This window comes from Simochromis diagramma, unplaced genomic scaffold (assembly GCF_900408965.1).
Source record: "Simochromis diagramma unplaced genomic scaffold, fSimDia1.1 OVJJ01000361.1, whole genome shotgun sequence".
Taxonomy (NCBI): Eukaryota; Metazoa; Chordata; class Actinopteri; order Cichliformes; family Cichlidae; genus Simochromis; species Simochromis diagramma.
In genome coordinates, this window is record NW_024386860.1 from 1148609 (window position 1) to 1172328 (window position 23720).

Below are 23720 nucleotides of genomic sequence, written 5' to 3' on the forward strand. Positions count from 1 at the left end.
GAATATGACTGTTAAGTTATAAGAGATTATGAGATATTGTTCTTGGGTTCAAAAGCCTGACCTCAATGCCTTCAACTTCTTGGATGAACCTGTAGCTGACTGACTGCAGAGCTTCAGGGGTCCAAGAATAAAACCAGTCGATGATTGTGGAGTTGATGAGGGCTGGAAAGTGACGAGCCCTAACCTGCAGAACACTGCCCACAGGAGAGACACACAGGACTACCTGCAAAGAAGAAAGCAAAGAGAGAAAGTCTACCATGTGCACTAAAAGATTAGTAGAAACACACTTCATCAAAGAGTACACATAGGAAAATCAACACAGGTCACAGACATCGAAATGATGCATCTCCAAAGGGAAACTGGCAGCAGCCTGGGCCCCCACTTTCAACACCTTGGCACATAGACAGGAGCTACATTCCCAGTTGGCTAGAGCAGACGGTGACGCTACCAGAGGCCCTGGCGCGAACACTAGCTGGATGGCATACATGTGTAGTGACTGAGAAAAGAATTTCCTTCCTTTTAACCCCCCCACTTTGTCAGGCTTGGTTAATTCAGCTTGTTAAACATATTTAGTAATATTAAACAGCAGCTGTGCTTTTAATTTCCCCAGCTCAAATCTAATGTATGTGTAAGAATTTCTCTTTATTTTAGTTTGTTTGTTTGGTAGCAGGATTTCTCCAAAATTTATGAATGGGTTTGCATGATAAATTTACCAGTAGTAGAATTTGACCCAGCCTGGAGGTGATTAACTTTTGGAGTCAATCCTGATCCAGATTGGGATCCGGGTGTTTTGGGGACGAAGACAGGGCAAAAATGAAACATTTCAATTCTCACTTTTTAAGAGCTTCTTATAAAATTGAAATGAGAAAAGAGAGAGGTTATTCCAGATGTTCTTCGGGATCCGGGCACTCAATTCATGCAGTGTATTTTCAGCCCTGAATTCATCCAGAGCTAATAATCTCACTTTTTAATGTCAGCCTTCAGTGCATAACTGGAACCCTTTAAAGGATCAGGGGGTAGTTGTTGTTGTAGAAGACAGATTACCAATAAAACTCTAACAGAACATGTTAAATTTAAATGCATTGGTGGATTAAAAAAACATACGAAATCTGAAAGACTAAACCTTGAGCTGTAGTCCCACTCGATCTGTGAAAAATTTCCAACAGTTTTCCCTGTTGTCCAGAAGACCAAGGCCTCGCACGTCAGCTCTCACCCCAGACACAATACTTTCAATCTCCTCCTCACTGAAAACCTCAGGAACTTCCCCTGTACAGCAAAACACAGTCATTATTACAGACTAGCAAATGCTAATGATGGATATTCACACAGAACAATCTTAGAGGCTGAATGCATTTGAAGTATGATTGTACTTCACAATCATAAAGAAAAAATGCTACATATACCGAACAGGTATATGAGTCAGGTGAACAGATGAAACAACACAGTGTAAATTAATTTGGAGTTTGGGTCTGACCTGATGCCAGAAAGTCATTAATAATGACCAGAAACCGGTCATCGGATATTTGTGCGTCACTCAGGAGCAAAACCACACGCTTGTTCTGCACTCCAGCCTTCAGGAACAAACCGGCCAAATCCATCTACACAAAAACCACACAGGCCATGAATGGATAATATTCATATTGAGTGGCATGAAGATCAAACTGTTCAATAAATTCATCAATTGGATATCTAAAATCCCATGATTAACACTTTGATTTTTTAAGAGGCTTTTAAATGATAAATTGTTAGGCTTACCTCATCAATAATGTATTAAAATATTGCCCAGTGTCTTTTAATAGTATCTGACAATTATTTTATGCATCACTGGAGGATCTGAGCAAAACTGAATTATATCAATATGCTGCATTCGGCGAGAAGGAAAGCTCATCTGGGTATTCTTTAAAGGCACCTTGATTTAAATAACGTTTTTTCCTCTACATTTTCATAACCTGCGAAAGTCAAACAGTGGTTCATGTTCTTGGCTCTAATCTGTCACCAAGATCATTAATTTACCTTGAAGTCCTGGACTGTGTAACCTTTACTCAGAATAATTTGGAAGACTTCCACAGAGGATAGGTAGGCAGCCAGACGAGTCAGGCTTTGCTTCCCACTGCCCCCGACTCCGACCAGTAAGCCATGACCTCTTGGAGTTTCCAAGATACGACTGATGTGGCAGCTGGCAATAACACATCTCTTCATTATAGTTCTAATTATATTTACATCATATTATTTTTCCAGTATGACATAGTTTTATTATAACTATGATATTTATATAGAAACCAGCTCCACTTACACATGTTGCATGGCATCTTCAAACAACACTAGGTTCATGGCTGGATGAATCTCATTGTAGCTTTCCAGGGCATCTGTGAGGATGGTGCTGAGTGTAGACCAGTCTGTGACAGGGGCATAGGAGGCTTTCTCACCCATCTGGGCAAAGTGGAAATACAGAAGGGGCTGCTTTTTCACCTTTATATCCTCCAGTCCCTAGAAGAAAACAGGAAACAGGCATAGTAATAATAATGGGTAAAGTTTTTATGTGATGATGAAAAGCAGCAGTTTATTCTGTTTATCAAAAGCTGCTTTGCACCTCAAAACATTCTTGCATAGTCTCCAACTGGAACTTCTGAAAAAGCTGCAGGTCCTTTAGATCTACCAGTCTGTCTGAGTATACTCTGCAGGACTCGTGGAGCCACAACTGTGCCAGGTCAGCGCTGTCTTTCACATTCTCAGGTCCAGAGAAGAGGATGCCCTTAATTTCACATATCATATTAATATTTTACTTTTAATACACAAGTCAAGTTGTATGAGTGTTTACTATGGGCAATACCTGAAAGACATTTGACAGATCTCGAAGATTAAACGTGTAGTGAAACTTGATGGCTGTGGGCAGAAAATTATGAACCATCTTGTGGTGAAGAGTTATGGCTGCCTGAATGACAGCTGCAGCACTACTCTGAACAAGGGGACTGAAGAGCTGCTGCTTCAGATGACTACACAGGATCTGACTGAAGATCGACCTCTGAGCATCACATGAAGGAAAGTTCACTGCAAACACAGAGAAATGCCTCTGTAGAGAGCAAAGGCACACAAAAATTGCAAAATATGTTTAGTATATATGTGTATAGATAACATCTTGCTTAGAAATGGGCTCTGTTAAACACCAAACACTGTGACAAATGTATGAATGTAGAAGTAGCAATCATTCTTGACACATATTGTGTTTTCTTTGTAGTAGCAGTAGTATGTATTAAGTAGTGGTATGAAGTCCCACACCAATAAAATAGAACCCCCATAATATCTTCACAATATAAAGCACTGTTGAAATCGAGCTCTTATTTGAGTAAACAAACAAACTTTGTTACATACTTTTTTTAACATTTGTAATGTGGTGACAATGGGCTAATTTTACAGAATAAGTAAATAAAATTGCCATTGCTTAACAAAGTATAAAAGTAAGTAACAAATATAAAACACTGTATGTCAGAATAAAGCAAAAGGTGCAGATGTAATGTCCCCCATATGAGCATGTAGGGTCTCAGGAGATTAAATTTATCAACATTTAAGATTAGGTTCAAAACAGTTTCTGGAGATTAGAAAGCAATGAAAAAAGCATGATAATGCAGGATTTGTGCATTATTGCACATCCACTTTAATTTAGATTAATTTAAACTACAACTCAAACCATCAGCACTGCTCTGCATAACTATATTTTTTGAAAAATAGATTATGTTGGTATATACAACAGTTTTACCTGCTATCATACCTGTAATCTGGGGTTGATAATGAAAGTCCCAGCAGTTGGATTCATACAGGCAACATATTGGGTATTATGTATTTCTTTCAGGGTCAGTTTCTGTCTGTCATAACTGCAGAGAGAAGGAAATTGAAGAAGGTTTCAATGGCTAATCAAAAAAAAAAAACTGTCACGAGATTTAAAATTACAGCTGAAAAACAGGTACTGTTTGTTCATATTGTTTGCATGTTTTTTTTATTCTTGCCTATGCTGTTATGCTATGTCTGTCTGTGCTCCTTAGAGAAACTATACAGAATCTCTGACTTGACTTGTTTTGGCTTGGTGTGTGCAGAGTCGTCTTACCAGTGCCCATAATCCAGATGTTGGCGTATAAGTGTGTGAGGCTGCACTGTGCCATAATTGTCCATAGCTGGCATGTTCATGTCATCTATAAAGTAGATCAGCCTTCTGTTGCCTACAGGGGAGTAGCTTCTGCCTGCTCTTTTCTCTAATGGTCGCTCTAAGATCGCTGCAACAGAAATAAACAAATGAACAGCAATAAAAACATTGACTGAACCAAATTTAACTAAGATTTCTAAAGATCAAAGATTTTTACTGGCAATTCACTACGTGTATTGGACACACAGGATAATCGAAATACTGCTTCTCTCTCAACTTGGTGTAAATAAGAATTTAGAGTTAAGAAAGATAGAGGACATTTTAGGGAAAAATATAAAGTCACACCTACGTACAACAGTGCAATTTTGAGAGATATAAATAAATAAAGCAGTGTGTGAGTCGTGCACGGACATTAACAGTCATTGCCAGTAGGTGGTGCTACAGTTCATTGCATGTGCTACTCTGTTCCACATGACAATCAAAAACACCACTCACCCTGCAACATGAGGGAGGAGGTGTAGTAGTTCAAAGGTACTTTTGTGGTCATGTAACTTTCTGGCAGACAGTCTAACTTGTTCCTGACGAGTGCAGTCTTTCCCACTCCGGCATTCCCCGCAAGCATCACTGGCTGCCTCCTCTCCAGCAACAAGTCCATGAAGTAGCGAAGACGCACGGTCTCTGCTGTGTGTACAAGAACAGCCTGCAATCATAGAAACAGCAGGAAGACACAGAACAGAAACACACATGCTTATTATGGCTTTCTTTGAGTGTGATTTATTGACAGACATGTGTTCAGTGAATTGTGCGTGATTTATAATTTCTTGTATTTCCCCTGAACGCCACAACTATTCTGTCATAATAGCATCATTTGCTCAGAACAAAACCCTACTAATTATGGCTCAGCAAGAGCCTTTGGAGCATTCACAGCTGTACACAGGAGCATAAAGAAAGACAAAAGAGCGTGGGTGATAGCTCAAGCCTTGTTGCTCATGCCTTCACCCCCACACAGTCTGGTATAGGGAGTACTGGATGGTAATCAGACACAGTGGCAAGCCTATCATCCATTCTAGCACCCCTGCCATAACCTCAGGATGTGACTTTACCCTCTCTTATTATGTTCACTGAGGCATACATACATTTTTAATATGACTGCATTGTTCATTTTTGGTTATTTTGCTGTAAGGAGGTTGCTTCTTTTGATTGTAAAGGTAATTATTTATGAAACCACTTTGAAAAGTTTCCCTTTCTGTCTTGAGGGATCTACTCTGAGTTCTAGCAGCTTATACGTATGCTCTTACCTGTAATGGTGTACAAGTGTCCATGTCAAAGGGTGGCACGGTGTCACTCCAGGGCAAAAACCGCCTGGTTTGATGGTCAAGGTAATAGTCGAACACTGTTCCCTGTGCTGGCAGTTTTACAGTCTTCATCTCTTTGGTCCACCACTGACTGAACTCCGCTCGATAATCACAGAGCTTATGAAGCAATGAAGCATACAGTGTTATGGATTAATTCACATCATGTCATTTAGGCAGCCATCTACAATCAGTCAAAATTTGTTAAGCTTATTCTTGAAAAAACTGTCCTGTTTACCTGACATTTTTAATGAATTATTTTATTTTACAATAATAGTGCTAGAAAAAGTAAATAAAAATAATCCTATAACTAAGTAAACCAACCAATAGTACTGTCTAACTGCGCTTGATGTTTAGTTCTGTGAAAAAAAAATTAATTTCTCTTTGAAATATCACAGAATGAGAGACTTCTAAAGAGTATTTCACTGTCATGTCAAAGCTTATCTTTACAGCTGCTATAATGTACACAGCATGATGTAAAATTGACCTAAATTAAACTATATGAATACCTGATCTTGATACAAGGCCCCACCGAAAGCCCAGATGCAGGCAAAGGTGAAATAGGTCTCATAGATTTCACGAGGGGATTCAGAAGGAACATTTTCTGGTGTCAGAAGGCAGTCGAGCAAAGTGCAGAGTGTCTGAATGAAAAGAAAGGCTTATTGTATTTCAGTTTTCTGCCAGTAGAGGTATACCAGGGAAGAAATAAATGCATTGCGCATGTTTCTGTGTCATATGCACCTGCACCATAGAGATCTCTGGAATGGAAGTGATTGTCTTGAAAGTGTTTTTCATCTGTTCTAGACAACGTGGAACGTATTTCTCAAACAGTATGGTGAGATGGGCTCTTTCAGTCTGCCGTTCTCTTTGGTCAATCCAGCTGGCAACGTACCTGAGCAGCAACCCAAATCCAGAAGATTACACAAAATTACCACAGAAAAGGTATTAGATACTATGAGATTAATTTGAAGTCTGTGTAACTCACGGGTTCCAGCCCAGGTCCTGCTGGTTAACATAGAGGATACCTGCTCTGGACACAGTGGCAGGAGTCGCCATTCTTAGGTGACTGATTTCAAAAATCAGTCTCATAGATGAAGTAAGCGCCACACGTTCATTACTGGCTAGAGTCAGTACCTGAGAGACATTGTGAAACATTAATACTATGACATCTGAATGGCCAATATGATGGACAAGACTACCCAAATGATAAGAAAACACCCCCATATCTCATCAAGTATGACATGATTCATTGCTGTGGAAAAGAACCTCCAAGTACTCACACTTCAGGAGCTGATTGCTGAAGGAAGGGGAGAGAAACATCTTTTTCTATCTATACCACCTTGGTTGCTATGTGTCTACAATAGTGTATGAGTGAAAAGGAGGGAGGTACCTTGTTATCATCCATCACTGTGTTGAGTGATTCAATCCACATCGGATCAATGTCTCCATCCAACACAATCCACTTAGGCCCACTGTGGGAGATGTTTGCCTGCTCTCGCATCAGTGATGAAAGCAAACCTAGCAAACAGGAATTTGGGGTGCATAGAACAAGAGTGAGATTTGGTCTTTTTGTTGAGGTTTTGCTATCTTGTTTTTAATGCATTTTTTTTTTTACCATCTTTCCATTCTCGAGTTGCAGGATGGATGAAGCCAAACAGCTCATTTCTGTCTATTGCTTTTGGGTTGAGGTCATTCCATACAGGCTTTCTTTTCAGGTTTACATAAGTTTTATGGAGAACTCTCAATATCTGTTAATAAAAATACCAGCACTTTACCACTCATATTTATGTTACAAATTCAGCTGAACATTTATTTAGACAGCAAGTGACACAGAAAAAAAATCTAACCTGACTTTTTCCAGTCCCTGCATTTCCAACAACAAAGACAGAGTGACGTACAGCCATGAGCTCCTCCAGCTGCACCACCTAACAAAAATAAAGGTGGTTAAAAGAGGGTTCTTTAATCCTTTTTAGAGTAGGTATGAACAGATTCATCTCAAACCTTGAGGATAAATGTCTCCTCTGGCTGCAGCCGAAGATCAAGTGTAGTCTTTCGAATGGCCTTTTCAAATTCTAGGTCTCTTTCTCGTTCTACTTCCATGTCTGGGAACAGGTCTCCCAGCAGTCCCATGAAGATAGGCACATCCTCTGTCACAATTTTAGACATGTTGAAGTCCCGCAGTGCACGCATCAACACCTAGGTATTAAAATGAGTATGAGATCAAATATCAGCGTGAGATATTAGATAAAATATGACATAAAATGCACATATCAGTTCACCTGATCCTCTACTCTTGTTTTGTCTCTTCTTCTCAATGCCCCTGCCAGAACCAGAACAGACTTGACAGCACGCAAACCCCAATCATAGTGGTCCTGATAAACAAAAATGACAAAAGAAAATGAAAATGTGCATTCCCATGTTTACACTAATCATAAATCCAAACAAACTCCTAGTGCTTTGCTGTGCTCCTGAGGCAAATCTAGAAAGATTTATTACTGGTGCCCTCTGTTCTAATTCAACAATGTGAAATGTTACAGAGCTACTAAGTGTCTTACTCATACCTGCTTGGAGAGCAGTTCCTTGCAGAGAGTGTACAGAGTGATGAATTTCTTGGCTAAAAGCTTAGCATCACGGAAGCCTTCTGCCACGAGCATGATCTCACAAATGAGTTCAGTGTCTGGCACCACCATGGCACAGGGCCTACAGGAGGACCGACAAAGCACACGGTGCTGAAAAATGACATTTTATATATATTTAAAAAGGTGGGTGCATCATTCCCACCTGAAAAGAGACTTGAGGTTCTCAGGTAGCTCCGTCCTCCCTGCATAACCAGGATTCATAGTTATGAAAATCCCAACCGAGTGTTTTAAAGCAATGTTCTTGTCGAGGAACAGGAACCTGTGAGGTGGCACACACTGTTAACTTATTTTTTAAGTAAAATGAACATGATGTAAACATCATGTATTCTTCTTCAGTTACCCACCTTTCCTTTTTAGATCGAATGGCGTCCTGAATGGTTTTAACCTGCACCGCTACAACCGACAGAACATCCACGGGGATACGATTGAATTCATCAAAGCAGCCCCATGCTCCAGTCTGTGCCAGACCCTTGTAAATATTTCCAATGGACTAAACATAAAAATAAGCATCACAGAAATTTTGCATTAAAATATATTTCTTTACTGAAACCTCTAAATGAAAACATAAACTGACCAATGGCAATAACTCTGATGTACGGAATTTCACACCTTGTAGTCCATCTGTTCAGAACAATTGAAGACGTATACCATGACACCCATGGCTCTGCCAAGATCCTTTGTGGTCTCAGTCTTCCCTGTTCCAGCAGGGCCTGACGGGGCCCCACTCATGTTCAGGTGGAGTGACTGAGTCAAGGTGATGTAACACCTACAGTGTGAAAGGTGAACATAATTTTTTTACACAATTAATGTTGTGTATTGTCTGCAAAGAGTAAAAGCTGATCAGCATAAGTAGAGAACACAGAGAAGAGTCAGAGAGGGAGGACATGCAGATGGTCTAAGTGTCAGAAGAGGGTGAGATGGAGGCAGATAATCTCACTTAAGAGAGCAGCCGAAGGAAAAACAAGAAGAGTTACCGGTCTGTCAGAGGAGTGATGACCAGACATGGTGTATTTCCAAGATACTCATAAGAGTAAATGAACTGAGCATCACAGATGTTGATGTAGCAGTGGCGAAGCTGCTCACTCCAGTAATGTCGAAGCTGGGAAAGCCATGGGAAGGCCTGTGAGGTGGTGACCTGTAAACACACATGGCTCATATCAAACGTCATCAATAAAAAAATGCCACACAAATACTGAGATGCTATGACTATTTTCTTTAAAAGAATTATGCCTTTGAGTGTGCCACGTTACGATATCAGTTAGTCAAATTCCAACTCAAGCTGTTTAAATTAATAAAAGAAGTAATTTGTTCTGCACGCATACAGTAAGAGTAAAGCTTGCCATAATATCAAAGTTAGCTCAATCAGACTAAAATGAGATGGCATGCAAGAAGTTATTCATTTGTTTTAACCTTTTTAGCAATGAGGCTGGCAACAATGTCTCTGGCATGGACATCAATGGTGCATACAGTCATGATCTTTTGCCTGTCTCCTGAGCTCAGCTCTCCAAGTAGCATGCCAATCAGCATGTTGAGTTGAGAAACCTATAGGTGGGAAACAACAACTTCAAAGCAAAGAGGAGAAGAGAGTAACACAAATTCACACAGGAGATCATTTCCCTCAAACTGATATTAACATTTCTTTTTTTCCTGTCACTTGCAGGTCATTTACCAGCATTACACGAATGTCTACTTTACATATGATCAAAAGCAGTCTAGTGTTCTTGTTTTTACTAAAAGATCATTTGAAATCATTTGTTCCTGTTCCTGTGTGACAGCAGATCCAATCAATGCAATGCCGTGGGTTGATGGGGGAGAGGGAGATTATTCAAACAGCAGCCAAGGACATGTTAACCTTTAATGGTACCGATGAAAGTGACAAGAGTGATAAAACAACTCTGATCAGAGTCGACGGTGAGGCTCCCGAAGCCCAAGTCAGGTCAGATCATATGCACAGTATATGCAGACACTATGTATAATACAGATCATTGAACACAGCATGTCGAGAGCATGACATCAAATCGAAACTTTCTTTTCTTTGAAAATATCACATTAACCTTAAAAAACATTAATATATGACAAACACCTTTTAATGGCAAAACTATTTTGCCACTATTTAAAACTAAAGCCTTAAAATGTCAGTTAAGCTACCATACCTGTTTTTTATTGTAGTCTTTTAGCGCTGACTCAAATCCTTCTTCCAGTCTTTTGAACACAAGTTCCATATCATTAGTCCACCAGATCTGTGATCCAGCAAGAGCAACTTGGGCAGGGAAATCGAGAATCCACTGCTCTCTGGGTCTGTCCTCGTACACGGACACAGCCTCGGATAGGTGACCCTTGACACATTCCTTCATAGACTCTTCGAGACGACTGAGCCATGCCTCAACCTAACGGGAAGTATTTTTTTAAACAAACGATTCAGCTACTTTGTGATGTGTGATCGATAATTTACATTCGCTGATGATGAATATGATCTTACCGGCCCGCGACACAAACATTCAGTCTGGAATGGCACAAATTCCCTCTCTTTGCTATACATGCCCACAGCAACTTTAGGATTACTCAGCTGCTCGTTTTTGCTGAACTCAAGATCGGTCAAGTTGTCAAAAATCTTTGAGAGATGGACGGTCACCTACAAAAGACAGTCAGTCGTATTTGCGCATGATAGACACATTAAGCACAGCAATTATTACGCAGGCTAGACACTAAAATAAAATAAAAGGATTTGCATGTTTCAACTCTAAATGGGTGCTCAAACACTTTTTACTACAAGCTACATTTGCCCATTTAGACACACATTCACCCTTCAAGTTTTTTTCTGTCATGCACACACTCTGATGGATGCATCAGGAGCAATTTGGGGTACAGTATCCTCCCCACAGAAACCTGAACATGTGAGGATCTGGAGACCAAAGCACAGACCTTCTGACTTGATGGGCAAACAACTAATTTTGTTAAAAAAATCCCTGCACAACAAACTCAAAAATAAACAACCTATCTTAGACCAAATGCATATGCATGCATAAGTACTATAAATGCACAGTGCACTCAAGCGTTTTGAAAGTCCCTATTGGACAGGCCTATCCTGAGCCACAGCTGCCCCAAAGAAGGGAAAGTTTACTGAATTTACTTCTCTGGGACGACTTCCTTTAGAGAGGATGTCCAACAAGTCTGCGGATGAAATAAAGTAGAATCGTGGAAATGCGAGTCTTTTTGTTTCCAGGTATTCAGTAAGAGCTTTTTCACATAATGCCAGCCTGTCGGAAAGATTGAATAGGATCAGTAGGCAGGAAACCTTTAAGCGTATAACACAAGTTTGATGAAAACAGCATGAACCTTTTTTGTAGATCCTCTAACTTCTCCAGTAGATGAGGTTTGTTAGTGGCCTCAATTACATTTTTAATGATGGCACTGCCCAACATTAGCTCCTGAAAGAACAAAAATTCCCATTGTTACAAATGGTGACAACAACATAATTTGCAGCTCTACACAAACTGTGTATACATGCAGACCTGAAATTCTGCATCTATTGCTTTGAATCTGTGTGTATCTGCAGGCAGTTGCTGGCAAATGTCATCACAGCCTTTGAAAATGCTTTCAAGGTAGGCCCATGTCCTTTGGACCTCCATCCAGACCATGAACACAGAGTCGGCCACCGTCAACTGTTTTTGTAGTTCCACTACCTGGTGCAGGAAGTGATCTGTGTGCTTATTCTGAAAGACACTCTGGAGCTGAACCTTGAGAATAAGGGAAAAGAAGAATAAGCATAAAGAATGTGCTCTAATGTAAAATTAAAGTGCAGCAGATAGAATCAAACCTATCCTAAAGAAAAAACATATTTTCAGAATTGGACACCATTACACGTATCAGCTGCATTTGTAAACATCTTCTACCTCATCAGCATGCCAAGCCAAGTCAAATGGGGGGGGGGGGGGGGGGGACTATTTAAACAAAGATGGAGGCACTAAAGTGTCAGGAATTCTAATTGCTGGCTGTAACCCCCTCAACGCATCTGGTGTACATGTTCAAAGAGCGCCACGGTGCAACAATGCCCTGTGTTGTCCAGAAGCTATAAATCTTGGGACTCAATAGGGACCTTTCTGCTCTCAGCCATGCTATTAGACACTCAAATGGGGAAGGCACGTCTGTGATCTCATCTCTATTCAGCACTTAACTATCAGAGATTCTCACAGACAGCTGATCTTGAGAACAAGCTCTTGTTCTTTTGTAAAATAACTTACAGTAACTTAAGACATCTACCTGATGATCCTCAAGAGCTTCAATGAGTTGTTCATCACATTTAAGCAGTGGCACAGAGGTCTGGTAATGCTCTTCATATGAAAGCTCCATTGACATCCACGTCTGACTTATTTCTGTTACAACCTGAAATATAAACAGTGAATAGTGTTGATAGCAAATAGAAGTTTACCAATAAACTAACTTCACAAAAAGTGCTATTAGTACAGCTGCATGTCTTATTTATTTGTTTAGCACATCTCTTTAATGTGAAATTCTGTTTCTAATAACTTCCAAGGGGGGGTAGGGACTAATAAGTGTATACTTCTGCATACTCCTTTTCAAACAAAAGAATGGAATGATATTTTGTAATGATTGTGAAGGCACATGTTTGAAATAAAAATGAACTGAACTGAACTGAATTGAAAATATGTCAACATGTTTGTGTTCATAGCTGAAGAAAAACCTTCTCTATTGCCATCTCTTTGACTGCCTTTTCCACTATGTTGCGGACTTCATCTTCAAACAAATGGAGCTGTAAAGCCAACAGGTCCTCCAAAGTGGTACTATCTGTCACAGTGAAATCCATCTATAAAAAAAAATAGTAAAAAAGTGTAACATGTTTATTAAGCAAAGCAAAATATACAACGAGATCTCCTACAAAAGGCCTCTGCTTTATGAATTTATGCACCTGTGTTGTTCTAATTAGCTGGACCCAGTGACGCTCTCGTATTGCCGGGTTCTGCAGTTGACTCACAGCCTGCAGTGACGTCAACAGGTTCTTTACATAAAGGTCTAATCCAGAATACACATCCCACAAGCGAGCTTCTTTGTCAAGCTTTTGTATGTCCTACACAAACAGAAGGTAGGTAAACATAATTAGTTATTAGGGGCATCTGTTACAAACAGCAATGGTGCGTGACAGCAAGACAGCAGGAGAGATGAGCTGGTGTGATGTAGCACTGTTGGTGACCTTACCTTGGCAAGCCTCCTCAATTCTGCATCCATCTGGTCCACGTTTATCTGCCTCCATTTGGTCATTGTCCAGTTTTCCACACTGCTCTGTATAGATAAAGACACATGGAGAAGGGTCAGTGGGTTAAGGCTATTTAATAGGGACATTTAGAGGCTACAGGGTATTCAAAGTCTCAAAGAGGACAGCCAGGTCAAGTCATTTATGTATTGGGGTATTGTGGTAGGGTGATGAGACCTAGAGTTGTTTTTTTGTTTTTGTTTTTTCAATTTCCCCATGAAAAAAATGACATTTAAAAATCACTGATAAATCAACCTACTTGCACATATACAACAATGTCCCACAGTTCTTTGAGAATCGTAATCTCTCGTCTGCAGAGCTTGATGTCTCTGTAGTCAGAAATGGAAACATCAAGTAGGCTGGCAGACTCTTGCAGCTCTGCTACTTCTCTCTCCATATCCCGGATTGCTTTTTCTGACTAGAAAACAAATGGCAGTTGTCATCCAAAAAGGTCAAATAAAATGCTGTTTTAATCCGACAGTCAAGCAATGATTAAAAACCTACTTTCTCAAGACTACTGTAAGGATTTACTGCCTTGTAACTGAAGGGTGCCATTGCTCTGAACATGTCTCTGAACTGGGTTTGTTTCACCTGAAAAAAATGTTCATGTTGCTTAACGTATGTTACAATAGTTTCTACACTGTACAATTTTAGTTTTCTCATATGATCACCTCAAAATCCATGCACCGTCTTCGTAAAACCATCACTTCTGCATTCTTCATGGGTGCCACCTCGTGCCTTACTCTTAGGGCCAGTTTTTTAGCCCCACTCCATTTCTCTGGAAGTTCCTGTCGACAAAACTACAGTTATCACTCGGAGCATGAAAGTACACATAATGAATACAGTAATCTGATTCTTTGTGGATAAATTATTGTTTATGATTACATTGCTGTAGTTGGCTCACTCTTTTCCTACCTCCATTTGCCAGTAGATATGGTCTGGTATGGTCACACCATATTGTTCCAGGAGGATCACTGTTTCTCTAAGAGGCTCAAACATCTTGTCTGTGGCATTCTGTCTGTCCTTTAGAGCTAACAGGTGACTCATCACTTCCACAAAGCCATGGTTGTCATCTTTAGCTATAGGTTGTCTTAGCCCTTCAACAGTAGCTTGGATAAACTTCTGCAGCTCATCAAGACTGAGTGGGAAAAGTTAGAGTAAGAACAGCTGATCCTACAAATTTGCCAGAACTTAAAATCTATGCCAATAAAATTTACCTGTGGGTGACATTGGTCAAGAGATGCTCTTTGAAGAGCCAGCTCCACCTTTTTAGTGTATTAAGAAGGCTGACTTTAAAGTGCTTGATGTCCACCCGAAACCATCCATCAAAAACTCTGAAGTCTTCAAAGTGGGAAATTTCATCATGCAGATCCTCATAATAATCGATCTATAAAATTAAAACCACAACAGGCATTGAAATTAAAAATAAAAAACAAAAACAAAACTCAAACTCCCGTGAATTGCAAGAATTTAGCCCAGAGTTTAAACATTTTTTACTTGTTCTTTGAAGTTATTGATTGTAGGAGGATTGTCAGGGAGTGCATCTCCTGTACAGGCTTCCATCTCCTCTGATGTGAGTGCACGTCCATACAGGAGAAACTGCCTGAGGAACTCTGCCCTGTCATCTTGCCACAGATGAGTATAACAATCAAACTTTGTCTGGTAATTTATTGCTTTCTTCTGGACGTTCTCCACTCGCTCCATTATTTCCTGTCTCAGGTCCAGCAAGTCTAGCATGCCATCCATTACATCCTGTAAGAGTTATATTACATCAAACAAAACATCAGGGATAGCTACCATTTGTAGAAGAAAACACAACAATGAGTTTGGCAAGTTTAATACACCAAGGAAATACATGTTTCCATTTTTCACATATTTTAAATTTAGCAATGTGCAAATATGACATTGTGAAATTAGACTGCGACTGATAACACCCTGGATGTAACAGTACTTCACTTATAACACAGCAACACAGTCTACCACTATTCTCCTTTTGACAGGGAGGCTGTACTCTTCGCTCTAGTAAGAACATCTGGGAATATTTTAGCACTTATAAAAGTACAATGACAAATAATAACTAGCAAGTCATTCAAATTGTGCAATTCTAAAAGTGTGACTTTTGCAGTAAAAGCAGAGAAGACATCTCCTAGTTTTTGTCAGTGTATAAGAAACCTGTGCTAATTCAAGCATAGGTCTCATACCTGATAGGTCTCCATGCTAAGATGAGCAGCCACTCTCCTGATATTCACTGAAGTCTTGAATACATCTGCAACCAGCCCCTCTATCAGTTCATAGAGGCTATCTCCTGCATCTTTCTCCATTGAGGGACAGAAAGTCATCTTTGAGCCATTGAGGATTAGCTTCGCCTCAAACAGTGGAGTCTGGTTCAGGCCTGCCTCCATGTTTTCCACGAGGAAATGAAGAGAGCGACTGATGTAGCTGAAGAGCCCTTCAACAACCATGTCATCCAAGTATTCCAGGTAGCACTGCCACTCTTCTGAATCCGGATCAGCATGGAAAAGAACCATGTTCTCCTGAGTAGAAGTAGAATATTAGAATAATATTTAGCTTCTGCTTGTAATAATTTCTATTTCACATGATTTTTGAAGCTCTACTTGGGGGGATGTATCTATTCCACAACAACTGGAGTAATTTTATTTTAATAGCTTTAATAGAAAAAGATGATTGTGATTATAATTAAAAGTTTTTAAGCTAAGAGCATTAGCAGCTCCATGTTGCATAAAAATTAATGTTAAACAATACAGGACATACACCAAAGAACTTAGATTTGGATCTATGGTATCATATGCAAGTCATCTTCATAATGAAACTAATGTGATGTTTAATTAAGCTGCACATAAATTCAAGGTTTAAATAAAATGAACAAAAAGTAACTAAACAAGGTTTTAAACTGTCAGTGAACAGAACCAATAATGTGCTTTAATCTAATCAAGGTGAATGCTGTTTTTAACCATACCAACAGAAACATACATCTTTCAGTGCTTACTTAGGTATTCACAGAAAATCTATAATGGCTCAGTTACTCTTCACAGATCCAGCCGCACACACCTGCACCAGCCCATGTATATAGTCTCCATCATTCTTCATGGAGCTGTACTTCTTCCTGAAAGAGTCTCCTCTCTCGTCCAGTTGTGTGAGGGAACCTTTTTTGTTGTCCTTTCTGCAAAACATGGCCTGTTTGCTCCATCTCTTCATCACACACTGAATGGCATCACAGTTTTCCCTCACTCTATTAACTCGACAGACAAGGTCTTGTACAAGGTGTTTGGTGTTGTTGATGAAGCTCCAGCAGTCCTCGTCCTGCCACGTCAAGCTGGTCTCTGCTCTCGACAGCTGCAGGTCTACTGACTCCAGCTCAGCTCTGATGAGAGGGAGTTCCACCTCTAACACTGTCTGCTTAAGCTTGTTGTACCACTGTACTAACAGCTGCAAACCGTTCACATACTGAAAAATACAAATGTGAGCAAATGATGCATTTAGGGCCAATAAAAAATAAAAAACAAAACAAAACTGCTGTTTAACTTTGATGGGTGACCTTGTGTGGCCCAGTTCTAAAATGATGTTTCAAACCTTTGTGAACATTTCACGCTTCTCAAAAACAGCCAGTGCATCTGGAGGTATGGTGATCTCACTCACAGTCTGAAAATACTTCACATCCTTTAAGGCCTCAGTCAGCTGAGAAGTAAAAGAAATTACTGATTAATTTAATTGAATTAATTTAAATGTAATACTATAATGACTGTAGCATTTTTATGTATATATGCCTTTTCTCCTCCTTAATGAATGGACCGATCTGAAGAAAACCTTGCACGAACATCATCACACATACAGCTTCAGGGTCATCAAAATTGATATTCACAACAAAATTTTGTTTGACCACTAAATACATAAAGTATTATTTAAAATGCACCCCAGGCCTGGCAGAAACTGCCAGTAATGCAGGTAATAACTAGTAATAGCTTGTAATAATAATAAAAATTCGGATTCATTTATTTTACACACAAAAATCAGTAAGTGGCATTTTAGCTGAAAACATCCAGAAATAAGGTACTGCAGAGGGGCAGCAGCACTAAAAGCCTTGTCAGTTCAGTTCAAATCAATTTTATTTACACAGCGCCAAATAGCAACAAGACTCGTCTCAAGAAGTTGTATATTGTAAGGTAGACCCAACAATAATACAACAGAGAGAAACCCAACAGTCATATGACCCCCTATGAGCAAGTGCTCTGGCGACAGTGATTCCACAGAAGAGATGCCTGAAACTTGAAGGCTCTCCCTCTCATTTTACTTTTAAATACATGTAAGCCTACAGAACTCCATAATTAACCTTAGTGAAGAGGGCACTCCATTTACATGGACAAACTGGAGTGTATTAGATAGATATGATTCTGATTAACTAACACAGCTGGGTCAAGAGATGGCTTTTTAAGTAACGGTTGAACTACTGCCAGCTTGAAGGCCTGTGGTACATAGCCAATTATTATAGATAGGTTGATCATATTTAAGATTGAAGCATAACATCATGGTAAGAATTCTTTGAGCAGTCTTGTAGGAATGAGGTCTAAAAGACATGTTGATGGTTTGGAGGAAGTAATTACTGAAGTTAACTCAGAAAGATCAATTGGAGTAAAAGATATTAAATAAATGTAGATAATGTTACATCTGTGAGATGATTTTGAGTAAGTTTTAAATTTTTATTTGTGAAGAAATTCAAGGAATCATTACTAGTTAATGTTAACAGAGCTCTGACTTTTTGTCAGCCAGACTACAGTGCTGAGGAGAAATATAGGGTTATTCTTTATTTTCTTCAATCAGTGATGAATATTAAGATGTTCCAGCTCTACAGAGGGCTTTTTTTTACAAAGCAGCAAACAATTTTTAGGCTAAATGATGATCTTCTAAATTTGTGATACACCATTTCCACTCCAGCTTACAAGGTGCATTAATGCATTTGAGAATTATATTCATTTTTCACAGGAGCTACAGCATACAGAGCCACACATATTGAAGAAGTAAAATTATTAACAAGACCCCTGTTGAAGTAACATTCAGGAGTAAAAGTCAGTGAAATATATAATTAAACCTAGTTACAGCACTTTCAGAAAGACATCTACTGTGTTGAAATCTATTCCTCACCGCTGTGTAATCAATTATTGTAAATGTACATGTTATTAGAAAATGATCAGACAAGAGAGGGCTTTCAGAAAACACTTGTGCTTACTTAAATGTTCAGTTTCTATGCCACATGTTAGAACAAAATCTAGAGTGTGATTAAAGTGGTGAGTGGGTTGTCTAATAGCACACCCACCTCCACGTCCAGAAGAGTGAGGCTTCTATATCTACAAAAGCCTGGTCATGTCTAACTTGAACAAAAAAAAAATCTATATTCCTGTCCTTGATTATGTATAAGTAATACTCTGCTACTGATAAAGTAGGTATGCGAAAGCATAAACATTGATATGCTGTGAGTAGGTAATGGGTAAATGGTAAATGGCCTGTATTTGTATAGCGCTTTTACTAGTCCCCCCTAGGGACCCCAAAGCACTTTACACAGCTTTGAGCCACGATCGCCCGATCTGATCACGATCTGAAATTGACATGAAGCGGATCAAGGAAGACTACAAGAAGAATTATGGCAAAACACTCTACCAGGACATTCTGGATGACACCGCAGATGATTACGAGAAGAAGTACTATTAATTCTGGTGCAGAATTAATAGTACTATCAACACCAGGTTGCCAGGGCAACAGTGTTTGTTGTGATGGTGTTGGCACCTATCAGGGAAAACTTTGTATCAATTTACAGAAAAAAAAATTAAGGAATAAAATAACTAAATATGGAAATGTGCTCCTTCCACTGCAATGCTGCTACTATTTTTGTACTTTGCAAACTGTGTCAGCAGTATGATTAAAAGTTTGAGGTAAGGAATAATGATTCTTGGATCATTTGAATTGTATTCTTTGAGAAGTTTTTAGGGATCTTGAGGGTGCCTTAGCAGTGGTCCACTGCATGCTCTCAGTCAAAGAGTAAGTTGAGCATTGAAAGGTGTACACTTTCATATTTCCATGAAATTGGTTACCTTTGGATTAAAGTTGACTGAAATCAGGCCAGAAGAGGTATTTCTGGAGATAAGTGGCTGGTTCAGGTTAATCAGGCACGTCTGTTCTAAGCCACAGCACCAGTCAGAGTAAATGTCCTTCTCAAACTGGTCTAGTAGATTCAAGATCTCTGTGTACATGCTGTACTCGGTAACCATGTCTACTCCTTCTGCAGGCCTGGAAATATGAAAAATAAATCTCTTTCGGTTCAATAATATAATCAATAAAGACAAGAAGTGTAACTTATGCTTAGAGCATATTCTAATTTTTGTTTTTACTGACTTGCCAAAAAGCAATCTGAATTTTTCCCACGGTCTTTGAATGCGTTCTCTGAGCATTTTTGCCCATTTGAAAGCTCCAGATGTGTGTGCCATGTTCTTCACCAGACTAGTTTCCATCTGTAAACACAGTGAGATTATAGAAAAAAAAATCAAATTAACAATATCTATTGTGCAGTGAATGCATACTGCTAGTATCCAGTTTTAGCTTGGAGTACCTGATTAAGCTGTAATTTCAATAGATGTTTACACGTCTCCAGCTCTTCTCTGAAATGTTGCTGTAGCAGAAGGAAGTTGGGACCAAATATCTGTCTAATCTGTCTTTTCTCCAGGAAGGGTCCAGCAATAGTTAGCATCTACGGGCCGAAACACTCTGAGTCTTTGTTGTTCACCATTCACTTGGTAAATAATGCATTACCACACTAGCATGCAGTCTTACTTACTTTCATTGCTGACTCGAGGCCTGAACAATCCTTGAAAACCAAACACAGAAAGCGAGCAAGGCGGCATTCAATGTCCGCAATCTTAATCTTGAAATTCTTATACTCACTTTCAAAACCCTAATGAGAGAAACAACAGTTCAACAGTATTTAATGATGAACACTAGTGCATCCATGTGTATTATAATAATATTAAAATAATCCTTATGATTATTATTATAAATCCCCAAAAATCTTCATTAATAGTATCACCTGAGAGTTCAAGTCAAGCGGGCAGTTTTTACTGTGGATCAGTGCTTGGCAGAGGTCACTGAACTCTTTGTGCATCTTAGCAGCATGCTCACTGTAGAGTTTCCCTTTAGTTCCACCAAATTGCAACTTTTCCATTCTCTTATAGTGTAGCATGATTTCAAAGAATTCCTATCAGGAAAAAAATGATCAGGAAACAAAATCACGCACAACATTACTATGACAACCAATAAAGCAAAAATATTATCTCACCTCAAGCTGTTGCATACGATTAAAGAACTGGTTGAAACGTGAGAAAATCAAAGCAGCTGGAAAATCCCAGGGTGCATGTTTCACTTGGCTGGCAAGTCTTTCCCTCTGGGTCTGGTAACTGTCTTTGAAACACCTACAAACCTTTATGACTCTCGTTACCATTTGTAGACTTTCCTCTGGATCCTCTCTGAGAAGCAGATCTGCAGAGAGGTATGTAGAAGCCTACAGGGAATAAGTTTTTGTATCTGTGAATTTGTTCATGCTAGCAGCTAACAGTCAGAGTAACGTCAGCTGTCGGTAGTAGCTAGCTCTTTCTCTGGACCCCCCTATGTACATCTATAAATACAGGTGTTTCAAATGAGAACTTATACCTGTTCAATGAGCAGATTACAGAGTTCCTGCAGTAATACCACGATGCGTGCTGGTCTTTGGTAAGACCGGCAGTTGGTCCAAATGAGGTAAAGCGTGTGAAAAAGTGCCGGCATGTATGTTTCCATGAGTAGAAGCTCTCCGTTTTCCAAATGAGACAGCTGTGCATGTAGTGGCTGTAGATGGAGGTCAATGTCCTCGGCTTCTCGCAGAGCTTTATTTTTTGAGGACAAAAAATATATATTATAATCATATGTTAACCTCTAACTGTATAACAGAGATGGAGGTGATATTATGCTGTTCAAGGCAGACACTACCCATTGTCTTTAAAAAAGTGACACGGTAATCTTACCATCACACACTTTTCCAATTAGCATCTTGATTGCTGGATGATAGCTGCTATCCATCGTCTCTAACATCTTCACCATCATTTGAATAACTGGACTCTGAAGCTACAGCAAGATACAACTTTAGCAAATAGTGACGTAGAAGGAGATGAAAAGATATTAAAACATGTTTTGGTGAATACCAATGTGGTTAGGAAGTATACCTGATGATAAATGCTCTCTATGTTGTTCTTCCTGGATGCCCAAAACTTCAGTTCTGCACTGGGCCCTGGATTACAGCCTGTTATTAGTTTGTCTGATGAATCCTCCTTTAAAATTTTCTGGATCAGATTTGTCCAGTTGATGACCTGGGTCTCTATGGTATGGGCTACTGCCCTGTCATAGTTTTCATGCCTGAAGGAGGAAAATAGAAGGTGAGTGCTTTACTTAAAATATATAGTGTCAAAGATTACACTGTATGCTTGGTTGTTTTCTTACTTTTCAAAGATGCCGTGTGACTTTTCCATCCAGTCAGCTGCTATTGGAATAGGGAGGACAGTTTTCCCCATAACCTGTCCCTGCACAACTGAGGTCTGACTGCACATGATTTCCACATGTCGAAGGATGTCTTCAGATATCAGAAGTGGCCAAGTCTGATGGTTTTTGTTGTCGGACAGCAGTGGAACACATATCTTGCGAAGACAAAAACATAACCAATTCACCCAGAACCCACACAGGCAGGTTAGAAATGGAAAGAAAAGCTTCTTTATGGCTTATGTGTATGAAAATGGGTGGCACAGTCACCTGCTTAACTGCACATGACAGCTGCAGGAGAACTGGTGGAGTCAAAAGGCCAAAGAGCAGCAGTTCCCTGCAGTTTTCAGAGGTGACTGGAACAACTCTCTTCTTGAGAATATAGATTTGTTCATTTTTCGCATCTGGTGGAACCTGCGTTTGAAATAATGTGAGATTTTGCAAGACTTTTAAATATGTCATGATAAAACGATTTATTTGTTTCATTTTAAAAGATCTTTGCTAGTTGATGAGTCCATAATAAATACTCTAAGACAGTATTATACAGAATGCGATTTGGCACTGCATTTTCAAAGCAGACATTTTACCTGCGTAGTAGGAAAATTGCAGGTGAAATCAATCATTTTAATGATGAAGTGCCCCAGTAACAGCAAACCAACATACATAAAAAGAAGAATCTTCCCTAAGTGAAAATTGCCATGATTATACCTGCGAGTTTCCTGCTATGACATGTCAAAATGTCTGCTGTAAGAACACACGCAGCAGACTCTGCAACATCTGTAACAGACATACCTCATTAGAAGCAACCAGACAGCCCTTTTTAGAGGAAGAGAAAAATATAAGCGACTGCTTTTCAAAGAAGTTCTTCAGAGGGGCTTGAAACTCTTCGCTGACAGCATTTCTTTGCCATGTCTGGCTGTGCACCCGCAGTAGCCCGCAAACTTTTTCCTCGACAAACTTAACTCTGTGGTCCTCAAGAAAAGACGGACTATTTTTTTCCTCGTCCATGACTACTCTGCCAAGATGGCATGCTTTAGCTCCGCACTATGTTCGAAAAAATCAACTTACTTGCAGCAGTTATACATTATCCATTAAATTCGCTCATGGATAGCGTTAACTTCGCTTTATGTGCTTTTCTAAGAGCGCTGCATAGTAGGGCGGTTCAGCGTTCCGTTGCTTAGCAACGACCTTCAATCACTGCCGAATACGTAAGTGTCAGCCGGCTAGCTTCAGTAAAGACAGGACCCTATTTTAGCTTGTTTAAAATGACTGGAGGTGTAATGATTACTGAAAAGGCCCTATAATGTCGATATAATTCCAGACTATCTGTAATTTGTATTCCACACCAATCCATGGAGGCTTGAACACCCTGTTTTGGTGTTTTTATTGTTTTTATACTGTGAACCTGATATCCAGGAGTGAATGCTAATTACCTGGTTTTCCCCTTTATCAATGATACCTTTCATGTTAAAATGTGATCTAAACCACTTTCAGCTGTCTCGTTTGCTCTTCTATCACCATTTGTAGTCAGCAAAGAGTCAGAGCCATTTTGCTATAACTACTGGACTATTATTGCAACCATTTGTCCAGTAAACATACTCCAGGCAATTCTTTATTTAATGTCTAATTTTTGAATTTTGTTCCAATTAGTTGAGCTCAACACACTTCCTACCCTCTGGGTTTAGCCTTAAATGAGAAGTTTGCCTAAATATTATTGCATTTATGTCTGGCATGGTCTATTAATACTCACTTTACTC

General features: G+C 39.4%; 1 protein-coding gene across 1 annotated transcript in view; it reads right to left on the reverse strand.

Moving 5' to 3' along the window:
- LOC120732168 (dynein heavy chain 11, axonemal) overlaps window positions 1–23152 on the reverse strand; it is a 38890-nt gene extending 15738 nt beyond the window's left edge. The window contains exons 1-55 of the mRNA XM_040029575.1: window positions 22756–23152; window positions 22234–22377; window positions 21928–22121; window positions 21654–21843; window positions 21456–21555; window positions 21106–21317; window positions 20735–20956; window positions 20486–20653; window positions 20237–20353; window positions 20012–20149; window positions 19798–19913; window positions 19497–19692; window positions 16987–17091; window positions 16465–16860; window positions 15597–15929; window positions 14893–15147; window positions 14613–14782; window positions 14311–14533; window positions 14067–14183; window positions 13900–13986; window positions 13655–13813; window positions 13341–13424; window positions 13054–13212; window positions 12829–12951; window positions 12387–12509; window positions 11639–11863; window positions 11463–11554; window positions 11257–11383; window positions 10606–10758; window positions 10280–10513; window positions 9537–9668; window positions 9101–9261; window positions 8736–8892; window positions 8471–8616; window positions 8269–8385; window positions 8049–8187; window positions 7767–7859; window positions 7489–7683; window positions 7335–7412; window positions 7103–7235; window positions 6878–7005; window positions 6473–6621; window positions 6229–6379; window positions 5997–6128; window positions 5434–5607; window positions 4631–4835; window positions 4100–4265; window positions 3767–3869; window positions 2831–3070; window positions 2591–2752; window positions 2294–2487; window positions 2014–2176; window positions 1475–1598; window positions 1124–1266; window positions 62–223 (exon numbers count right to left, since the gene is read on the reverse strand). Of these exons, the coding sequence (XP_039885509.1) occupies window positions 62–223; window positions 1124–1266; window positions 1475–1598; window positions 2014–2176; window positions 2294–2487; window positions 2591–2752; window positions 2831–3070; window positions 3767–3869; window positions 4100–4265; window positions 4631–4835; window positions 5434–5607; window positions 5997–6128; window positions 6229–6379; window positions 6473–6621; window positions 6878–7005; window positions 7103–7235; window positions 7335–7412; window positions 7489–7683; window positions 7767–7859; window positions 8049–8187; window positions 8269–8385; window positions 8471–8616; window positions 8736–8892; window positions 9101–9261; window positions 9537–9668; window positions 10280–10513; window positions 10606–10758; window positions 11257–11383; window positions 11463–11554; window positions 11639–11863; window positions 12387–12509; window positions 12829–12951; window positions 13054–13212; window positions 13341–13424; window positions 13655–13813; window positions 13900–13986; window positions 14067–14183; window positions 14311–14533; window positions 14613–14782; window positions 14893–15147; window positions 15597–15929; window positions 16465–16860; window positions 16987–17091; window positions 19497–19692; window positions 19798–19913; window positions 20012–20149; window positions 20237–20353; window positions 20486–20653; window positions 20735–20956; window positions 21106–21317; window positions 21456–21555; window positions 21654–21843; window positions 21928–22121; window positions 22234–22377; window positions 22756–22971 (8925 nt within the window). The 5' untranslated portion in view covers window positions 22972–23152. The remainder of the gene's footprint in view (window positions 1–61; window positions 224–1123; window positions 1267–1474; window positions 1599–2013; window positions 2177–2293; window positions 2488–2590; window positions 2753–2830; window positions 3071–3766; window positions 3870–4099; window positions 4266–4630; window positions 4836–5433; window positions 5608–5996; window positions 6129–6228; window positions 6380–6472; window positions 6622–6877; window positions 7006–7102; window positions 7236–7334; window positions 7413–7488; window positions 7684–7766; window positions 7860–8048; window positions 8188–8268; window positions 8386–8470; window positions 8617–8735; window positions 8893–9100; window positions 9262–9536; window positions 9669–10279; window positions 10514–10605; window positions 10759–11256; window positions 11384–11462; window positions 11555–11638; window positions 11864–12386; window positions 12510–12828; window positions 12952–13053; window positions 13213–13340; window positions 13425–13654; window positions 13814–13899; window positions 13987–14066; window positions 14184–14310; window positions 14534–14612; window positions 14783–14892; window positions 15148–15596; window positions 15930–16464; window positions 16861–16986; window positions 17092–19496; window positions 19693–19797; window positions 19914–20011; window positions 20150–20236; window positions 20354–20485; window positions 20654–20734; window positions 20957–21105; window positions 21318–21455; window positions 21556–21653; window positions 21844–21927; window positions 22122–22233; window positions 22378–22755) is intronic.
- Between the last annotated feature and the right edge of the window lie 568 nt (window positions 23153–23720).